We start from the raw sequence: 17,335 nt of genomic DNA, 5'->3' as shown, positions 1-17,335 counted from the left end.
GTCTTTCAGACTCTGAACAAACGTTTTAATATTTTGAACCTGACTCAAAATCAGTCAGGTTCAAAATATTATAACGTTTGTTCAGAGTCTGAAAAACTTAAATATGTACCGGACTGGCTCTCTTTTAAAATAAACTGATACAAAATATTAATGACTGACGACCATGGTTTTAACCACTGCGTTAACTCACCTGAGGAAGGATTAAAATAAATCCGAAACATTGTGGATTGAAAGAAAAACTCGTTGTTGTTTTTTTTGAGATGACCTATTATCCACCTTCGAGAAGGAAAAATCATAAGTTAAACTGTTGAGGTCGAAATATAAGAAAACATCGTACATAAATAATGTGATATGGGTTAGTCGTACATGGTATAATATGTAGATTTTTATAATTTAATATATTTAATTATATAATTATATGAAATATTTTTTTACATAAATAAATATAAAACATAAATAAAACGAACGAAATATTGAGATAAAACACTGCGTACGTTATGAAAGAAGGGACAAAAATTTCCTAAATAATATGTCCTAAATATCCTAAATATACACAGCATAAATTTAAAAACATCAAGTCTTTCTCTGTCTCTCTTCCTCTTTCTCTCTCTCTCTCANAATATTGAACACCACACTCACTCCATCATTTATCATTTCTATTCATAAATTCATTTTAATGATTCTCGCTCTATTTCTCTCTCTTTCTTTCTCTCTCTCACTTTTTCTCTCTCTCATTCTCTTTCTCTCTCCCTCCCTTCCTATCGATCTGTCTATTTACCTCTATATCTTTCTTCGGCTTTTTATATCAATCTCTTTATCTCTTTTTTTTTCTCCTTTTATCTAATTTTTATTTTACATAAAACGATATTTATTCATTTTAACCATTGTCGCTCTCTTTATCTCCCTCCCTCCCTCCCTCCCTCCCTCCATCACTATCTCTCTCTCTCTCACTCTCTCTCTCTCTCTCTCTCTCTCATACTCTCTATCTATCTCTACATATTTCTTTGTCTCTATCTTTATATACAGCTATCAGTCTTATTTTCCTACTAACTAATTTTTCGATTTTTACCTAATTTTTATTTTTACTTATCAAAAGGGAAAGATTTTTTTATTTTGAATTGTACTATTTTATTACTTTCTCACTCCTAAGTAGCTTGACGGCCCATAACATTAAAACTACATGAAATATTTGTAACTAAAAAATAGCAAATTTAATGCTTTGAATTTAATAATTTTTAACGTCAGAGATTAATCAAATATCAACATCAAATCTAAACTGAGACGGTTGTATCATTACCGATATTTAAAATTTTGGCACATCAAAGATCAATTTATTAATTATTTATTAATTTTATTTATTAAAACACCGTCAACAACAAGCTAAGCAGATTAAAGATGGCTACTTTCGACTCATGTGCCTTCGATATTTTTATTGCTAATAAAAATTATTGCATTTCATTTAACATATTTTACAAATTAATTATAAACAATACATTTTAGAATTTCATCATTAATCAATATACTAAAAATAATTAAATTCTACATTGAAAAAATTAAGTTAAATGTTATTAAATGTGTAATAAAATATTATATAGCTGTATGTCTGCTTGTTTAACAAGTGAAGGGACCAATTGGGCGATTCGGCTCACGTAGACCCCGTCCTGAACAATTAGTTCCTTCGAGCTTGAACTGACGTTCCGACAAATGAGTGTTTTCCTACCCCGACCGTAACTGCACACCGAAAAAAAAGAAAAAGAAAAAAAAACTAAAATGCCATATTACATCTGTCCCATTTTCAGTGTCGGTGTGGTTTTAGAGCGATATCTTCTAATCCCACAATGCTCCGAGGCCTAAGACAAGTTGATCCTCTTCGTTCCACCCTTCCACACTTCTATAAGTGCCATCCAATATATCTCAATTTCACCCTTATTATAGTTTCACCACTCTTGGAAACTTCCCTGACGATTGGGCGATAAATACTGGTTACATCGGAAACAACATAATTGTCTTCATCGAAACAATTGACGTTTAACTAGGATTAATGATGCGATGTGTTATCTGTTTACAACTAAAGAATTAAAAAGAAATAATATTGTTTATTGTCCTTGTTCGAGAAACAGTTTGTTTGGTAATAATAGTCATAAAACATTTATTAACATATCCCATCAAAATATGCACCCTGACTCTTTTAAATTGAAGTGCGAAAGGCAGTTTTATGATCTTCAATTAAATGTCTATGATATGCTACATCAACCTTTTTTTACTTTATTTTCTTCGCTGGAAAAATTAAAGAAAAACCCGCTGACACTTGTAATTCAAAGTTAAAATTGATAAGTCATAAGAACAAATTAAGAATTATTTAAGTGGAAACCGTACAATTTGTACATAAAAGAATTAAATAATTTATGTATAAATAGGTAAATATATATACAAAATTATAAATAAATGGGGAATACTTTAATATCTACATGTAAAGGAAAGTAAGAAAAATTAAATAAGTGGATAAGTAGACCAATAAATAAATTTGCGTACACTCTGGATCAAAGTATGTTCTTGAAGAAAAAAATAAATTCAGTTATTACTGCCAAGCTCTCAAGATATTTTATGACCATCATTTTAAGGGCAAAAAAATCTTAAATAGACAGATTGGCATATTAAGTGTTTTTTTTCTATTTCCTTGAAGACCGACTCACTCCTAACATTGTCAAGGCTCAATGTAGACATAATTAAGATTTTTTGCTCTTGAAATGATGACCCCCTTAAAATTGGTCGAAGGCTTGGCAGTAATAACTGAATTTACTTTCTTCTTCAAGACCATACTCTAATCTTTGTGAGTGTAAGCAAATTTTTTTATTTATCTATTTATCCACTTATTTAATTATTTTTCCTTTTCTTTACATGCACATATTAAATTATTCCCTATTTATTTATAATTTTTTCAATGTAAAATTTAATTATTTTTAGTATATTGATCAATGATGAAATTCTAAAATGTATTGCTTATAATTAATTTTAAAGTATCTTTAAACTGCTTAGCTTGTTTTTGACGGTGTTTTAATAAATAATTAATAGTATCATCTTTGATATGCCAAAATTTTAAATATCGGTATAGATACAACCAACCGTCAATTTAGATTTATTGTTGAAATTTTATTAATCTCTGATTTCTATATAACAATAATATCGATGAGTTAAATTTGCAATTATTTATTCACATAAATTTGATGTAGTTATACGTTTAGTGGCGGACAAACTGAAATAATAATAATTCTAACTATAATAATATCACTCAAAATAAACAAATAATTCTCTTTCGATAATCAAAAATAAAAATTATATAAAACAAAATATATTTTTCCTTTTTGGACATGTAAAAATGCAATATTTTGGGAAAGAAAACTGATTTTAAGGGCAAAACAAACTCAAATTGACAGATTGACATATTAAGTTTTTTCTAATTTCCTCGAAGATCGACTCACTCCTAACATTGTCAAGGCTCAATATAGACATAATTAAGATTTTTTTCTCTCAAAATGATGACCCTTTAAATTTACTTTCTTCTTCAAGATCATATCTTGATCCAGAGTAAAAACAAAAATTAGATCAAACAAAATATATTTTTCTTTTTTGGACATATAAAAATGCAATATTTTGGGAAAGAATACTGATTTTAAGGGCAAAAAAATCTCAAATTGACAGATTGACATATTAAGTTTTTTTCTAATTTCCTTGAAGATCGACTCACTCCTAACATTGTCAAGGCTCAATGTAGACATAATTAAGATTTTTTTCTCTTAAAATGATGACCCTTTAAATTTACTTTCTTCTTCAAGACCATATCTTGATAAAGAGTGTTCGTGAGTGCAAAAGTAGTCGATACTTCTAATACTGTAAATAAATGTTTTGAATAAATAACTGAATATTATGTATATACAAATGATTTATCAAAGAATATAGCTTTTATCCGCAACGTAAGAAAGAAACCTTCCTGATTTTTTGGGCAGTAGTGGGAACTTTTATAGAAAGTATAGCTTTGGCTATCACGTTCTTTACGTGAGGGTCGAAATGGAGTCTTCGGTCCAGAGTTTTCCCCAGATAGGTTACTTTTTCGGACCAACTGGGGTCGCAATGCCATTTAACATTGAGCTTCTTTAGCGTGCGCACCTAGCCGTCAGGCGGTATCACACGTGAGGTCGGTGTAGAAGCCCGAAAATCCACAGACTAATTGACAGACATGCTGACTTCTCCCGCTTGTGCATTCCGAGGGGGTGGGTTAACAATTTGCAATTAACCAGTGCCACGCGTAAATGAATACCAAAAATTGGTCTAAATGCATCGGCAAAGTTTCCCACGCACTCCCTAGATAGAGATGACAACCCTATCTCCCTGGGTGTAGGGACTCAGCTAGCGTCAAAACCTCCGGGTGCGTTCCGGCCACTGTTTCGATTTTAGTGGATTCTCTAACCACCCCCTAGAGGAGTACCATGCCTACGGTAAAGGCAACCAAAAGGTCAGCCACCGACAAGCACCCACTCCCGTCCACCATTCCTCACGCATTCGAGGGACGCCATCAGTGTAGTCATAGCTCCTCGATGGATATACGCTCTCGGCAATCCGATTCTTCCTATTCCCGGGAGGTCGGGAGGTAATTCGGAGGTCATACGCAAGTCAACGAATGAAACTCAGCCTCTCCTCTAGGTACACGCAAGGGATCTCACTACTCAGCCACTGCTTTGGTACCCCGCAGTTCAGATGGTTATGCACAAACCGCCGTCCGTATAGATAAAAATATATTTAGACAGGATCTGGTAACCTAACCCCCTGTGCCTCTGATGCAGCACGCGCCGTCCGAGGTCAGCTCGCAAGCCAACAACAATAATCATTATTTTTTACCTTTGACAAAAATGTCTAATTTGCAGTGCAATATCTTCTGCGTATAGTGCTAATTGTATATGCTTTAATTTTTGGCTTAGCGTTCATGAAGAGAGTCAAAAGATAGGGTCCCAAGATGGATCCCTGTGGCACTCCTTGCACATGTTCTATGATTTGCCAAGTTAAATGGGGGAGGATTTTTCGTTTTACGCTACTGTACTTGAAAAGTCTTTTACGTGTTATCTCTTTGAAGCCTAATATTTTTTACGTTAAAACTTAGTACGCAAATGAACATTTAAAAAATTTTAAGTTTTAAAGAAATAAGTATGCAAAAATGGAAGTCATTTTCCTAGTTGAGCTTGAGGATAAAAATCCCACCGGTTTATCAATAATTTCTCTCTATTAGACCACACAAGAAATTTTATCCAAAGACTGATTATAACGCCAGTTTTTATTCTAAGCTGTAAAATTTACAAAAGCGATTACATCAGTAACAGTAGAATTTTCCTTTTGAACGCACCCCGCGCTAATGCCCTTCTTCATTTTCTCTACCGTTTCTTTTGAAGGCGGCAGTTTCAGCCGAAAGCTTTAGGGATTACTACCTCCTCCTAAACAGAAACAATGAGCACTCCTAATGAATGGATATTCCCACTCGAACCCTCGGGACCTCCTCCTCATTTCTTCGGGACCCTGTTTTTCTTTCATCCCAAGCCCTTGTAAGCCAAATTTCTCAAGACACCGGTTTTTCTTGATCATGGCCTCTGTATTTATTCTATCATGGGTCTCGGTCTTTATTGATTTTTCAGTAAACAAATTTAAGAATAAGAAATATCATTTGAAAATTATTTGGCTAATTTTGTGTCTGATTATCAGGGGGACAGTTTAGTGATATTTATGTTTACTTTCAAAGCAAAATATATGAACCTTTATAGCATATCATATCAGTAGTGATAATTGGGTATAACAGTGGTCGAGTGATCAACATGGCAGTCTAAAAAATCGACTAATTGTGCATTTATTGTTAGACAGCATTAAGGATGAAGAAACTGAGAAATTTGACATGACACTGCAGAATCCGTGGAAATCAGAAGAACAGCTTCTACGAACACAGCTTGTCCAGATGAATAAAAAAAAGAGCAAAAGAAACTACTGTACATTTATTCTCTGATAACATTATGGAAGAAGAAATTGAGAATTGACTTGGCACTGTAGAATCCATGGAAGTCAGAAGAATATTAGCGTGTACGAACACAGCATGTGCAGATGTATGAAAAAAAGAGCAAAAGAAACTCCTATACATATATTCATAGACATCATTATGGAAGAAGAAGCTGAGAATTTTGACGTGGCACTGTAGAATCCGTGGAAATCAGAAGAACAGCTTCTACGAACACAGCTTGTCCAGATGAATAAAAAAAAGAGCAAAAGAAACTACTATACATTTATTCTCTGATAACATTATGGAAGAAGAAATTGAGAATTGACGTGGCACTGTAGAATCCATGGAAGTCAGAAGAATATTAGCGTCTACGAACACAGCATGTGCAGATGTATGAAAAAAAGATCAAAAGAAACTACTATATATTTATTCTTTGACAACATTATGGAAGAAGAATTTGAGAATTAACGTGGCACTGTAGAATCCGTGGAAATCAGAAGAACAGCTTCTACGGGCACAGCATGTTCAGATGTATGAAAAAAAGAGCAAAAGAAACTCCTATACATATATTCTTAGACATCATTATGGAAGAAGAAGCTGAGAATTTTGACGTGGCACTGTAGAATCCGTGGAAATCAGAAGAACATTAGCTTCTAAGAACACACAGCATGTTCAGATGTATGAAAAAAGAGCAAAAGAAACTCCTATACATATATTCATAGACATCATTATGGAAGAAGAAGCTGAAAATTATGACGTGGCACTGCAGAATCCGTGGAAATCAAAAGAACATTAGCTTTTACAAACACAGCATATATAGAAAATGAGCAAAAGAAAGTCCTATACATTTATTCTTAGACTTCATTTTGGAAGAAAAAGCTGAGAATTTTGAGTGGCACTGCAGAAACCGCCGAAATCAGAAGAACATTAGCTTCTACGAACACACAGCATGTGCAGTTGGATGAAAAAAAAGAGCAAAAGAAACTCCTATACATATATTCTTAGACGTCATTATGGAAGAAGAAGCTGAGAAATTTGAAGGGCACTGCAGGATCCGTGGAAATCAGAAGGGCAGCTTGTACGAACACAACATGTGTAGTTGTATGAAAAAAGTAAAAAAAACGACTATACATTCATTCTTAGACATCATTATGGAAGAAGAAGCTGAAAATTATAACGTGGCACCGTAGAATCCATAGAAATCGGAAAACATTACCTTTATCTTTAGGCATCATTATGGAAGAAGAAGCTGAAAATTATAACGTGGCACCGTAGAATCCATAGAAATCGGAAAACATTACCTTTATCTTTAGGCATCATTATGGAAGAAGAAGAATCCATGGTATTAGCCAAAAAAACCGATAAAAATGTACGCACTATCACCAATCCTTCGGCATTTATTATTCCTTCTTCAATTCATAGCATCCAAAAAATAATTATCAATAATTAACTGTTTGATTTAGAATGGTTTATACTTACCATGTTAATTTACTTGCCCACTTGTTAAATTCAGTTGCTTGCACATGAAGGACGTTGTTAGAAATTAGGTAACTTTTTGAATAAATATTTGTACTATGTTTAAAACAGAAACATTATTTTCTGCTTAAAGAATTTATTACCGGTATTTGAACATTATAAAAACTCATGAAAACATATAAATTTAAGATTCTTAATTTTGTCTTCTGAGGGACGCAATTCCAACGACTTTCTGATCAATGTCGAACACGGTGTAATAATTGGATAGAAAAACGTCCCCGAGGATCCAAAGATTTGCCATGTTGTTGTCGACTAAGCTGTCATGGCACACTTCCCACCAAAGTGTCTTGTGCTAAATTTAATAAATTCATATTTTACATGATTTAAAGGATTGAAACGTGAACAAAGTAAATATCACTTATTCATTCTCTCTCCTCTCTTTTTCAATGTTAATTGTAACTGAGGTTACTATCAACCAAAATTTGCGAGATTTTTTAAATAAAATGATATTCATTTATTCTCTCCCTCTCTCTCTCTCTCTCACTCTCTCTCTCTCTCTCTCTTTCTCTCTCTCTCCCTCTCTCTCTTTCTCTCTCTCTCTTTTTTTCTCTCTCTCTCTCTCTCTCTCTCTTTGTGTTATTCTTTTGTTGTTCTGTCTGTCTGACTGTCTCTCTCTCTCACTCTCTCTCTCACTCCCTCTCACTCTCTCTCTCTCTCACTCCCTCTCTCTCTTTTTCTCTCTCTCTCACTCCCTCTCTCTCTTTTTCTCTCTCTCTCTCNTATCAACCAAAATTTGCGAGATTTTTTAAATAAAATGATATTCATTTATTCTCTCCCTCTCTCTCTCTCTCACTCTCTCTCTCTCTCTCTTTCTCTCTCTCTCCCTCTCTCTCTTTCTCTCTCTCTCTTTTTTTCTCTCTCTCTCTCTCTCTCTCTCTCTCTCTGTGTTATTCTTTTGTTGTTCTGTCTGTCTGACTGTCTCTCTCTCTCACTCTCTCTCACTCCCTCTCACTCTCTCTCTCTCTCACTCCCTCTCTCTCTTTTTCTCTCTCTCTCACTCACTCTCTCTCTTTTTCTCTCTCTCTCTCACTCCCTCTCTCTCTTTTTCTCTCCCTCTCTCTCGCATTCTCTCCCTCTCTTTCTCTCTATCTCTCTCTCTCTCTCACACACACACACACACAAACGCTCGCTCTATCTCTCTCTTTACATCTGTTTCTCTATATGTTTTTTTGTGTCTCCCTTGATATCAATCTATCTGTTTTATTTTTTTTCAAAAAAAAACAGAAAAAAACTATTCCTTCTTTTTAATCATTCTCTCTCTCTCTCACTCTCTCTATATCTATCTATCTATCTCTCTTTCTCTTACATCTCTTTATCTATTTCTATATGTTTTTTGTGTCTCTCTTGATATCATTCTATCTGTCTTATTTTAAAAAAAACAAAAAAAAAACAACTATATTCCTTCTTTTTAATCATTATCTCTCTCTCTCTCTCTCTCTCTCTCTCTCTCTCTCTTCCTCCCTCCCTCTCTCTCTCTCTCTCTCTCTCTCTCTCTCTCTCTCTTACAACTGTTTATCCATCTCTATATGTTTTTGTGTGTCTCTCTTGATATTCTATCTGTCTTATTTTTCTTTTGAAAAAAAAAAACTTTATTCTTTCTTTTTAATTATTCTCTCTCTCTCTCTCTCTCTCTCTCTCTCTCTCTCTCTTTCCTTTCTATCTACCTATACCTCTATCTATCTTTGTCGCTCTCTTTTTTATGAAAATCTATCTGTGTCTTATTCATCTTACTTTCTCTTTTTTCGTTTTAATAAGATGATATTCATTCTCTTTATCTCCCCCTATATCATATATATCTTTTTCTTCTCTCATATGAAATCATGTGTTTTATTTTTCTTCTTTCTCTCTCGAGAGGATTAAAAAACGAACCAGTTTCCTTGCTTTTGTAAACGTAGAATGAATTTGCCTACCTTGTTGATATAGTTTGTTACATTAACTGAATACAGTTTCCCATCTATTTCAAACTCGAGCATAGGTAGTTGGCCGTAATCTTCGCATGGCATCTGAAAGCAACTGTGTGAGTAAAATTGAAAATTTTACGCATTACTTTTTTCTGATTACATTTCCATTTTCGTCCGTGCCCATGAAACGTCTGATGTTTTGAATCGCTTGCTTGGGAGCGACTATGTAAGACGTGCCCGTATCTAGTATCGCAGTGCATCCGTTTGTACATTCAAACACCATATTTCCTCCAACATGGACTCTAAAACCATTGAATATGAATAGGTTATATTTTTAAAGAGGCCGAGGTTTTTGTATTGTCACTCTTGGGTTCTACACCTAATTGGAAACAATATTGCAAAGTGGTCATATATCTGGGATTTGGACGTTAGGCAAGGTGCATATTAAGGCGTGAATTGACACGATATGCCATATTATGCTTTTGTAGCATAGTGATGTGAATGGATCAGAGCAGATTGAGACTCGACTCAGTACAACATAACTGACGCACGCGTCGCACTGCGTCTTGAATCGTGTCGTACTTTGCACCATGCGATATCATCTTTTTCCACGATGGATGGTTCTGTTCTATCTGAATTAAGTAATTTTAAATTTTAAAAAATAAATTTAAAAAACGGTTCTAAGTTTCGATGTACGCAAAACGTTAAATATTTTCTGTTATACAGAATTATTGAATTTTTATTAATAAAAAAGTATGTATGAATAAAAAAAAGCGAGAGAAAATTACCGATGAAAGTTTAAACACTCAGAATCAGATATCGAAATCAATCTATTAATTCAGGTTTTATTGTAGAATTAAATTTCTTTTTACGATTAAAAACTGAAAATAAAAAATAAAAAAGGTACTCTTACATATTTATAATCTTATCGGAATTAAAAATGAATAAAAACAAGTATCAGAGTGGAACTGTTTCTGGTGAGGTCACCAGCGGTAAAAACTTATTTTGCGTAATTTGTTGCGATGTTCCATCATGATGTCAAACTCCTGACGAGTTCGCATACAACACCATTTGACTACTTAGATACAGAACCCACCTTGGGAGTCGTGGCCCACTTTATGTGGAACTACGGCGACAACGCGGGTGGTATGGTGTGGTTTGGGACTCGAGACCACGAAACGGCTCACCTCGTGTTCTCATCCACGGCACTTTTTCTCAATCCGAGCTACTTCATTCTATCCTGTGACCCCTCCTAAACCCTTCGTTACAAGAGGGATATCCGGGCACAAAATAAAGGTGCAGCCCAGAGGGTGTGGCAACCTCTTTGAAGCGCAAGCTGTACTCGTGTCGGCCTAGGGTCCGCATGGGCGGCGGGTGCCTTAGCAGAGTCACACGAGGGCCACTGCACTAGATCCTGTCTGCATAGACGGGGGAGGGTGTATGGCCGTCTGTACCACCGGGTAACTTAAATGTTTCAAAATCAGCCCAAAGTTACAATGGGAACGATTTCGTGGTGGCGCGTGGTGACGCCCCTGGCGGGAACTTAGACAGAGGCTGTCTTCTATCTGTGACCTTCGTGAAGCTTGGGTATTGCCAGAATAAAACCCCCGGCCTCACGGGAGACAGTGCGACCGGACGGCAGCGTGTAAGCGTTGAGGACGAGATGATCATGTTATAGTCCCTCGAATGCGTAAGTAAGCGGATGGAAGCGGGTAGTGAAGCGGTGTCTCTGACTCGAGTATGCTTTCCATTGTTGTGCTTATGACCGACGTGGTACCCTTGGGGAAACGAAGGATCGGACCACCGAGCCTATGGCGTCCCTCGAATGCGCGTGACAGGTGTAGGCTGAGCTCGATTAGAGACTTTACCGTAGGCGGTGCTCATCTAGGGTATGGTTAGCAATTCCACTTTAAACTAAACCGCTGCCGCCCCGGAAGTTTCTACGCTGGGGAAGCCCATATACTCAGGGGGATAGAGTGGCCTTCTCTTTCTAGGGAGTACGCGGAGGGGGGACAGGGTGATGTATTTCGGCCTGTTAGCCCTTCGCGTGCGGCATACAACCCTATGCACAACGCGGGCCCGACCATTCGGAGTGGACAAGCGGAGAGCGAGGTTGTATCGGCCCTTAAGGGCTGGGGCGCCTCTACACTAATGCTGCGGCGGTTACACCATTCCGTCGTATGCGGAGGTGCGTCAGCTCTCATCTTGAGAATCAAAACGTCCGATAAGGCAAAAAGGCCCAGGTGCGGACGCTAAAGATCCCCTTGTCTTGTTCACGATGAGTACTCGGAGTAAGTTACACAGAAGTTTGTTTACTGGCAGGTTAGAGTCTCTGCAAAGTAAGGGAAACAAGACACGAATGGCAAAGTCCCAGCAAGCTACTGTAAGCAGTAAGCAGTAGTCAGTTAGTTCGACAAATTGAAGATCATGAAGTTTAAACGTTTTTTTTTTATTTTTTCCCCTTAAGTTAACCTTTGTTTTGCTGATACGCTCGTTACTCGTTCTGCCACTCGACCAGTAAGAAACTTATTATAAAAATAAATAAATAAAATAAACTTGAACCTTTTTGTACTCACTTGTCTATTACGACTGCCCACATATTGGCCACAGTGTTGTGAAAGGTCAGAGTCTCTTCATAAAATTTCGTAGTGTCCATTCCGCCGAAAATTATTTCACCTCCGGCATTCGGTGAATTATCATCTCTGATATAACATAAACTATTGACGTTAATGGAAAAAACGATTGTTGTAAGGATATAACCTGTTTAAATACAGCGAAAAAACCGGTTTGTCCAGATATTTTGACAAGTCGTAGAAAGGTGGTTTAATTTCGCCCGGGCTGGTGTCTCGTAAACCGAGACCGAAAACGCCATCGAACTTCTGCGTGAACGCAGCGAGGAATCCGTCGTTGACTCCCGTGGCCTCTGCGAACTTCACCAAAGCGCCTGTATTGCCGAAACGTAATTTATCGATGCTGACGAAGCCGGACATTTTGCCCCTGCCATAGACCACTGAAATACCCGTCCCATCTGATAGGTGTGTCTTTGATTTGGAAGATTTGTACGACGATCGTGTCCCTGGGACAATTTGATACTGTAATTCTAAGCTTTAAAAGATACCTTCAGCTACTTACAACACGGCCACGACCACCAGCATTGTTTAGAGTATATCCACAGAACCGTGGACCCTGTATCGAAAAGCACTCGGAACTTCTGTTCCGGCGTTCCCAAGGAAACTATTCCTGTGTAATATACCTGAAAATTATTTACACGTCAAGCAACAATATTGTCTTACAAAAAACAATAAAAGTTACGTTTTTGTAATTCGTTAATGAAGCCGGCAAAATCCCTAGCATGTAGCCAAAATTACTCTCTTGTTTATTATTTTCATCTTGTTGTTCAATTTTCGTTCTTTCAAGGAAAATCCTGCAAAAGAAACATACATTTGAATAAAATAAGTTAAAAATATTTTTTCTGCTATAATATCTTGATGAGATAAAACTGATAAAGCTAATTGTTTTCCCATGTTATAATACGGCAATATTTGACCTGATGTTGAAAAACGTCAAAGTTACCCTAATAGAATAATAATAATAAATTATAATTAATTAAGGTTTTTAGTTGAGATAAAAAAGTAAATGGCATGAGTGGGATTCGAACCCACGGTCTTCGGCTTGATACGCAGCTGCTCTACCACTTGAGCTATCGTGACCTCGATCCACTCGGACACCAACTATTACACGACATTTGAAAAATACCAAAAATGAGGGAAAATTCAAAAGGTGGGGTTGAGATGAGAAGTTAGTGTCCAAACGGATCGAAGTCACGATAGCTCAAGTGGTAGAGCAGCGGCGTAATTAGCCGAGGTCGTGGGTTCGAATCCCGCTCGTGAAACTGACTTTTTTATCTCAACCAAGGCGGTAATTAATTAAAAATAATAATAATACAAAATGGGAGGTTTATGGGCCGACAAACAGCTGAGGTCATCGCCGGCCCTCGGCGTGTTCTCATTCTTTTTCTCTTCTTTCGCGCGTATTGTGTTTTAAACTATAATAGGAGATAATAGGCAGCCCCTTCCTTTCACGCTAATAAATGACTTTTACTCTCCAGACTTCATACATTTACCCTAGAGTACTCGATATTTCTCAGGGCGGGGTTATAAGCAGCGTCTACCTTTCACGCTAATAAATTACTTTTACTCTCCAGACGTCATACATTCACCCCAGATTACTTGATATTCCTCGGGGCGGGGTAATAAGCAAATTCTTCATTTCACGCTAGTAAATTACTTTTACTCTCCAGACGTCATACATTCACCCCAGATTACTCGATATTCCTCGGGGCGGGGTAATAAGCAACCCTTTCCTTTCACGCTAATAAATTAATTTTACTCTCTAGACGTCATCCACTCACCCCAGAGTAATCGATATCCCTTGTGGCTGGGTTATAAGCAACCCCTTCCTTTCACGCTAATAAATTACTTTTACTCTCTAGACGTCATCCACTCACCCCAGAGTACTCGATATCCCTCGGGGCGGGGTTATAAGCAACCCCTTCCTTTCACGCTAATAAATTACTTTTACTCTCTAGACGTCATACAGTCATCCCAGCGTACTCAATATCCCTCTGGGCGGGGTTATAAGCAACCCTAATTACCTATGTTGCCCTAATAGAAAAAAAGAGTTTTTGTTGTCTAGTTCATCATGAGGCTGAACATAGAAAAATAATACTCCAGCCCTAATTTAACTGCGATTCTAAACCCGCTAAACGGATTTTCCATACGGCAATTTGATAAAAAAATTAACTAGTCAAGTCAAATGAATAATCAATTTATGACAAAAAAATGCTCTTGCAGTTTACCTGATATTTGCTGAAGCGACTGTTAATATAGAAAGAATAAACCAAATGTAGTTCGCCATGACTGCTTGTTCCAACACTGACGAGTCGAGTTTTTAGCTATTATCTACGTTATTTCTTATCTTGGTGTTTATTACCTGTATTGTTCAACGTACTCGATCGGCATTTTAAGTCTCCGCCGATCTCGAGTGGCCATTTTTCAAATAAAACCTATTATAATTGTGACAATGACATCACACTAAATAATAACATTAATAACTTAAAAAAATAATTAAGAACTAATATGTAAAGGCCGTAAACTATCGTAAAATCAAAACATACAGATTCAACTGGAAGAAAGAAACACTCAAAACATGGAACGTCAAAATAAGTATAATTCAATTAAAATAATTTGCGATTTGAACTGAATCAAAACAGCTAACTGACCTACAACACATGTTCCTGCCAGATTTACTAGCACTTCCACGCTTTAATTACGAAAATGACCCTTACCATACTTCAATATATGGTTCATATTTAAAAGTATCCCCGATATTATTCTAAGATGTTATATCAATATCGTCGCGCTATCATTTTTTTTTTTTTTTACTGAAGTGAGTTGTTAACATGGATTTATCGTGACTCGTAATCTTTCATCTTAAGATACCGATTATCTAGTGTTAGGTTCAATGATGACATATTTACACCATAAATGAATGAAATCTAATCGTTTAAATGAAAAAGTTAAACATGCAAAAAGACTAATAAATTAAATTTAGTATGGAATCTTCTGTGTACACAATAATGATAAAACTTTATTACAAATTTATAGCTATTACACATTTTATAAATAGATTGATATTTCATTTGCAACAAAAGAAAACGGGCTACAACTATGAAATAAAAAAATTATAAGCATATCCAAGCATGGATTAAAACCGTCTGCCGGAGGTTGTTGCTGGTATCATAAAAAAAACCCATATAGAAATGTACAAAAAAATATATAAAGAAAAGAATAAACTAAATTAAAAATACATAAATAAAAAATAATTAATTAAAAGCTTAAATTTAAAAAAAAATTAAGCTAGTAGATACAAAAAAAGCAATACAAAGTACACAATAAAATGCAAATAAAATAAAACAAACAATAAAATACAAAGATTATTTGGAGGGTAGAACAAAGATGAAGTGAGTCATATCAGTACTGATAATTAAATTGATGGACCAATTTAAATCTTCCATTATACTTCCATTATAAAATTTATATGTTTTTTAAACAATTTGTATTATTTAATAAACAATAAGTAAAAAGTTTATGAAAATTTCCAAAACCAAAAAGAATAAATGTGTAGTGTTTAGTGATCATTAGTTAATGACTATTTGGAAATCGTTAGATGCGGTCTTGTGTGACGTAGGCTTTAGAAAAACATTTACTTTGTCGTGCCAACGTTTCGACCTTTATTGAGATCATCTTCAGGGACCAAAGTGTTTGTTTGCCGTGTAAATGTGTCATTCTTGTGTGTCGGGCATTCTCAACACGACATACAAGAATGACAAGTCTACCCGTTAAACAAACACTTTGATCTCTGAAGATGATCTCAATAAAGATCGAAACATTAGCACGACAAAGAAAATGTTTTTCTAAAGCCTCACACCATCTCCACCGCATCTCACGATCTCCAAATAGTCAAAAACTAAAAAGTAAAGGTATTGTGATTAGAGATTATTCCTAGTTGGATTGAATTGTTTTACTTTGACATACATAAACAGCAAAGCAGGGATTATTTCAAACAAAGACGGTGTAACGACGCTTACATATCTGATAACCGCTCACGTCTCACCCTGCAGGCCTGGCTTATGCAAATCACCCATCCTGGGTTATCATGGCAATAATTCAAAATTTCTTGCCCAATTAGATGTGGAAAAGGAGATAGCAAAGGTGTTTCTAAATTTTATTTCTTCTGGACCGAATGAAGACGAACCCAGTCAGCAATGCGTCACGTCTTATGAATATCGTAACGTCTCGATGGAGAGAACTTTCAACCATCGTTTACGACGATTTTTGCATCACAAATCTCGTGAATAGTTGTTTAAAAAATTACGGGTAGTCACTTTCAAAAGACCGACTTCGCAAAAGCAGTAGAAAATCCGAAAAAACGACATCACAGAATTATTGTACCTAGTGTAGAATAACTGGTCACGAACGGAAAACTGCAGGAATATAAAACCGACTACGTGAAAATACTGCACAAGGGTCTTAGACAAGCGTGAGAGCGCGCCAGGATTTATGGAAGAAAAGGGTGATGGAGTCTCGAATCTTAAAACTTCCACAATCGGGCATTCTACTTTGTATCGTTTGACAGACAAAAAAAATTAAATCTTAAATAGGTTTTTTAGTGTAATTTTATAATTCCATACTCGGTTCTTCTTCTTCGAGGGATTCATCAGATGTGGGATTGGATGTACCTCTTCACCTATTCGATTAAACAACTTATAGCCCTTGTGAACCCGATTTTGCACGTTATGGAAAATCGCCCTTCAGAATCTGTTCACAGAACTGGAACGTTTCGATTGCTCAACCAGCATTCCCACAGGGAGAAGTGCCTCTGCCCCCATCGGCATCATCGTAGCTTGAGGACGTGGCAAAAATAAAGTCGGGTATCTCGGAGAATCGATCATTCATCGCGGTTGGTTTTCTTCCGAATCCGGATTGGGGCATTAATAAAGTAAAACAGGTCTATAGTAGATGATGGGGTTTGGTCTTCGAGTTGGCGAACTCATGTTGAACCGGCACACGGGCACTACTGGGTCTGTCTTCATTCGCGGGTTTTTTGTTTGAGTTATTCAAACGCGTTTCGGCATTACGCCATCTTCAGTGAAAAACTGTCTGTCATTTAGTCTGAGTAGGGTTTATATAGTATTGCGTCCGTCGCTTGTCGCTGGAGGCGTTGCGTTAGGGGGCGTGGTCTCCGGGCTCGTTGGTCGGTCTTGGTGGCGGTCATTTCCATTGTCAGTTATTATTTGTGCGTTGTC

The 17,335-nt window shown here is 36.4% G+C and overlaps 2 protein-coding genes across 2 annotated transcripts in view; one reads left to right on the top strand and one right to left on the bottom strand.

Moving 5' to 3' along the window:
* Nucleotides 1–17,335, top strand: part of LOC112127314 (heterogeneous nuclear ribonucleoprotein C-like) — a 322,966-nt gene that overhangs the window by 258,248 nt on the left and 47,383 nt on the right. The gene's annotated exons all lie outside the window — the stretch shown is intronic.
* On the bottom strand, nucleotides 7,605–14,435 carry LOC106663446 (cathepsin D-like). The gene is made up of 8 exons (XM_014388280.2): nucleotides 14,327–14,435; nucleotides 12,781–12,892; nucleotides 12,601–12,721; nucleotides 12,229–12,544; nucleotides 12,045–12,170; nucleotides 9,629–9,770; nucleotides 9,478–9,570; nucleotides 7,605–7,859 (listed from the first exon to the last, which is right to left on the bottom strand). The coding sequence occupies exons 1-8, from the start codon at nucleotides 14,383–14,385 to the stop codon at nucleotides 7,701–7,703; spliced, it is 1,128 nt and encodes a 375-aa protein (XP_014243766.1). The 5' UTR covers nucleotides 14,386–14,435; the 3' UTR covers nucleotides 7,605–7,700.

This window comes from Cimex lectularius, unplaced genomic scaffold (genome assembly GCF_000648675.2).
Source record: "Cimex lectularius strain Harlan isolate CLEC.00 unplaced genomic scaffold, Clec_2.1 scaffold215, whole genome shotgun sequence".
Taxonomy (NCBI): domain Eukaryota; kingdom Metazoa; phylum Arthropoda; class Insecta; order Hemiptera; family Cimicidae; genus Cimex; species Cimex lectularius.
Note: the sequence above shows the minus strand (reverse complement) of the source record. Positions and strands in the feature narration are given on the sequence as shown.

Coding starts and splice junctions, on each gene's coding strand:
- LOC106663446 (XM_014388280.2), bottom strand. CDS start 14,385: ATGGCGAACTACATTTGGTTTATTCTTTCTATATTAACAGTCGCTTCA. Junction 12,545..12,600: donor CTGGTGGTCGTGGCCGTGTT/GTAAGTAGCTGA, acceptor AAATTGTCCCAG/GGACACGATCGTCGTACAAA. Junction 9,771..12,044: donor TGGGCAGTCGTAATAGACAA/GTGAGTACAAAA, acceptor CAATGGTTTTAG/AGTCCATGTTGGAGGAAATA.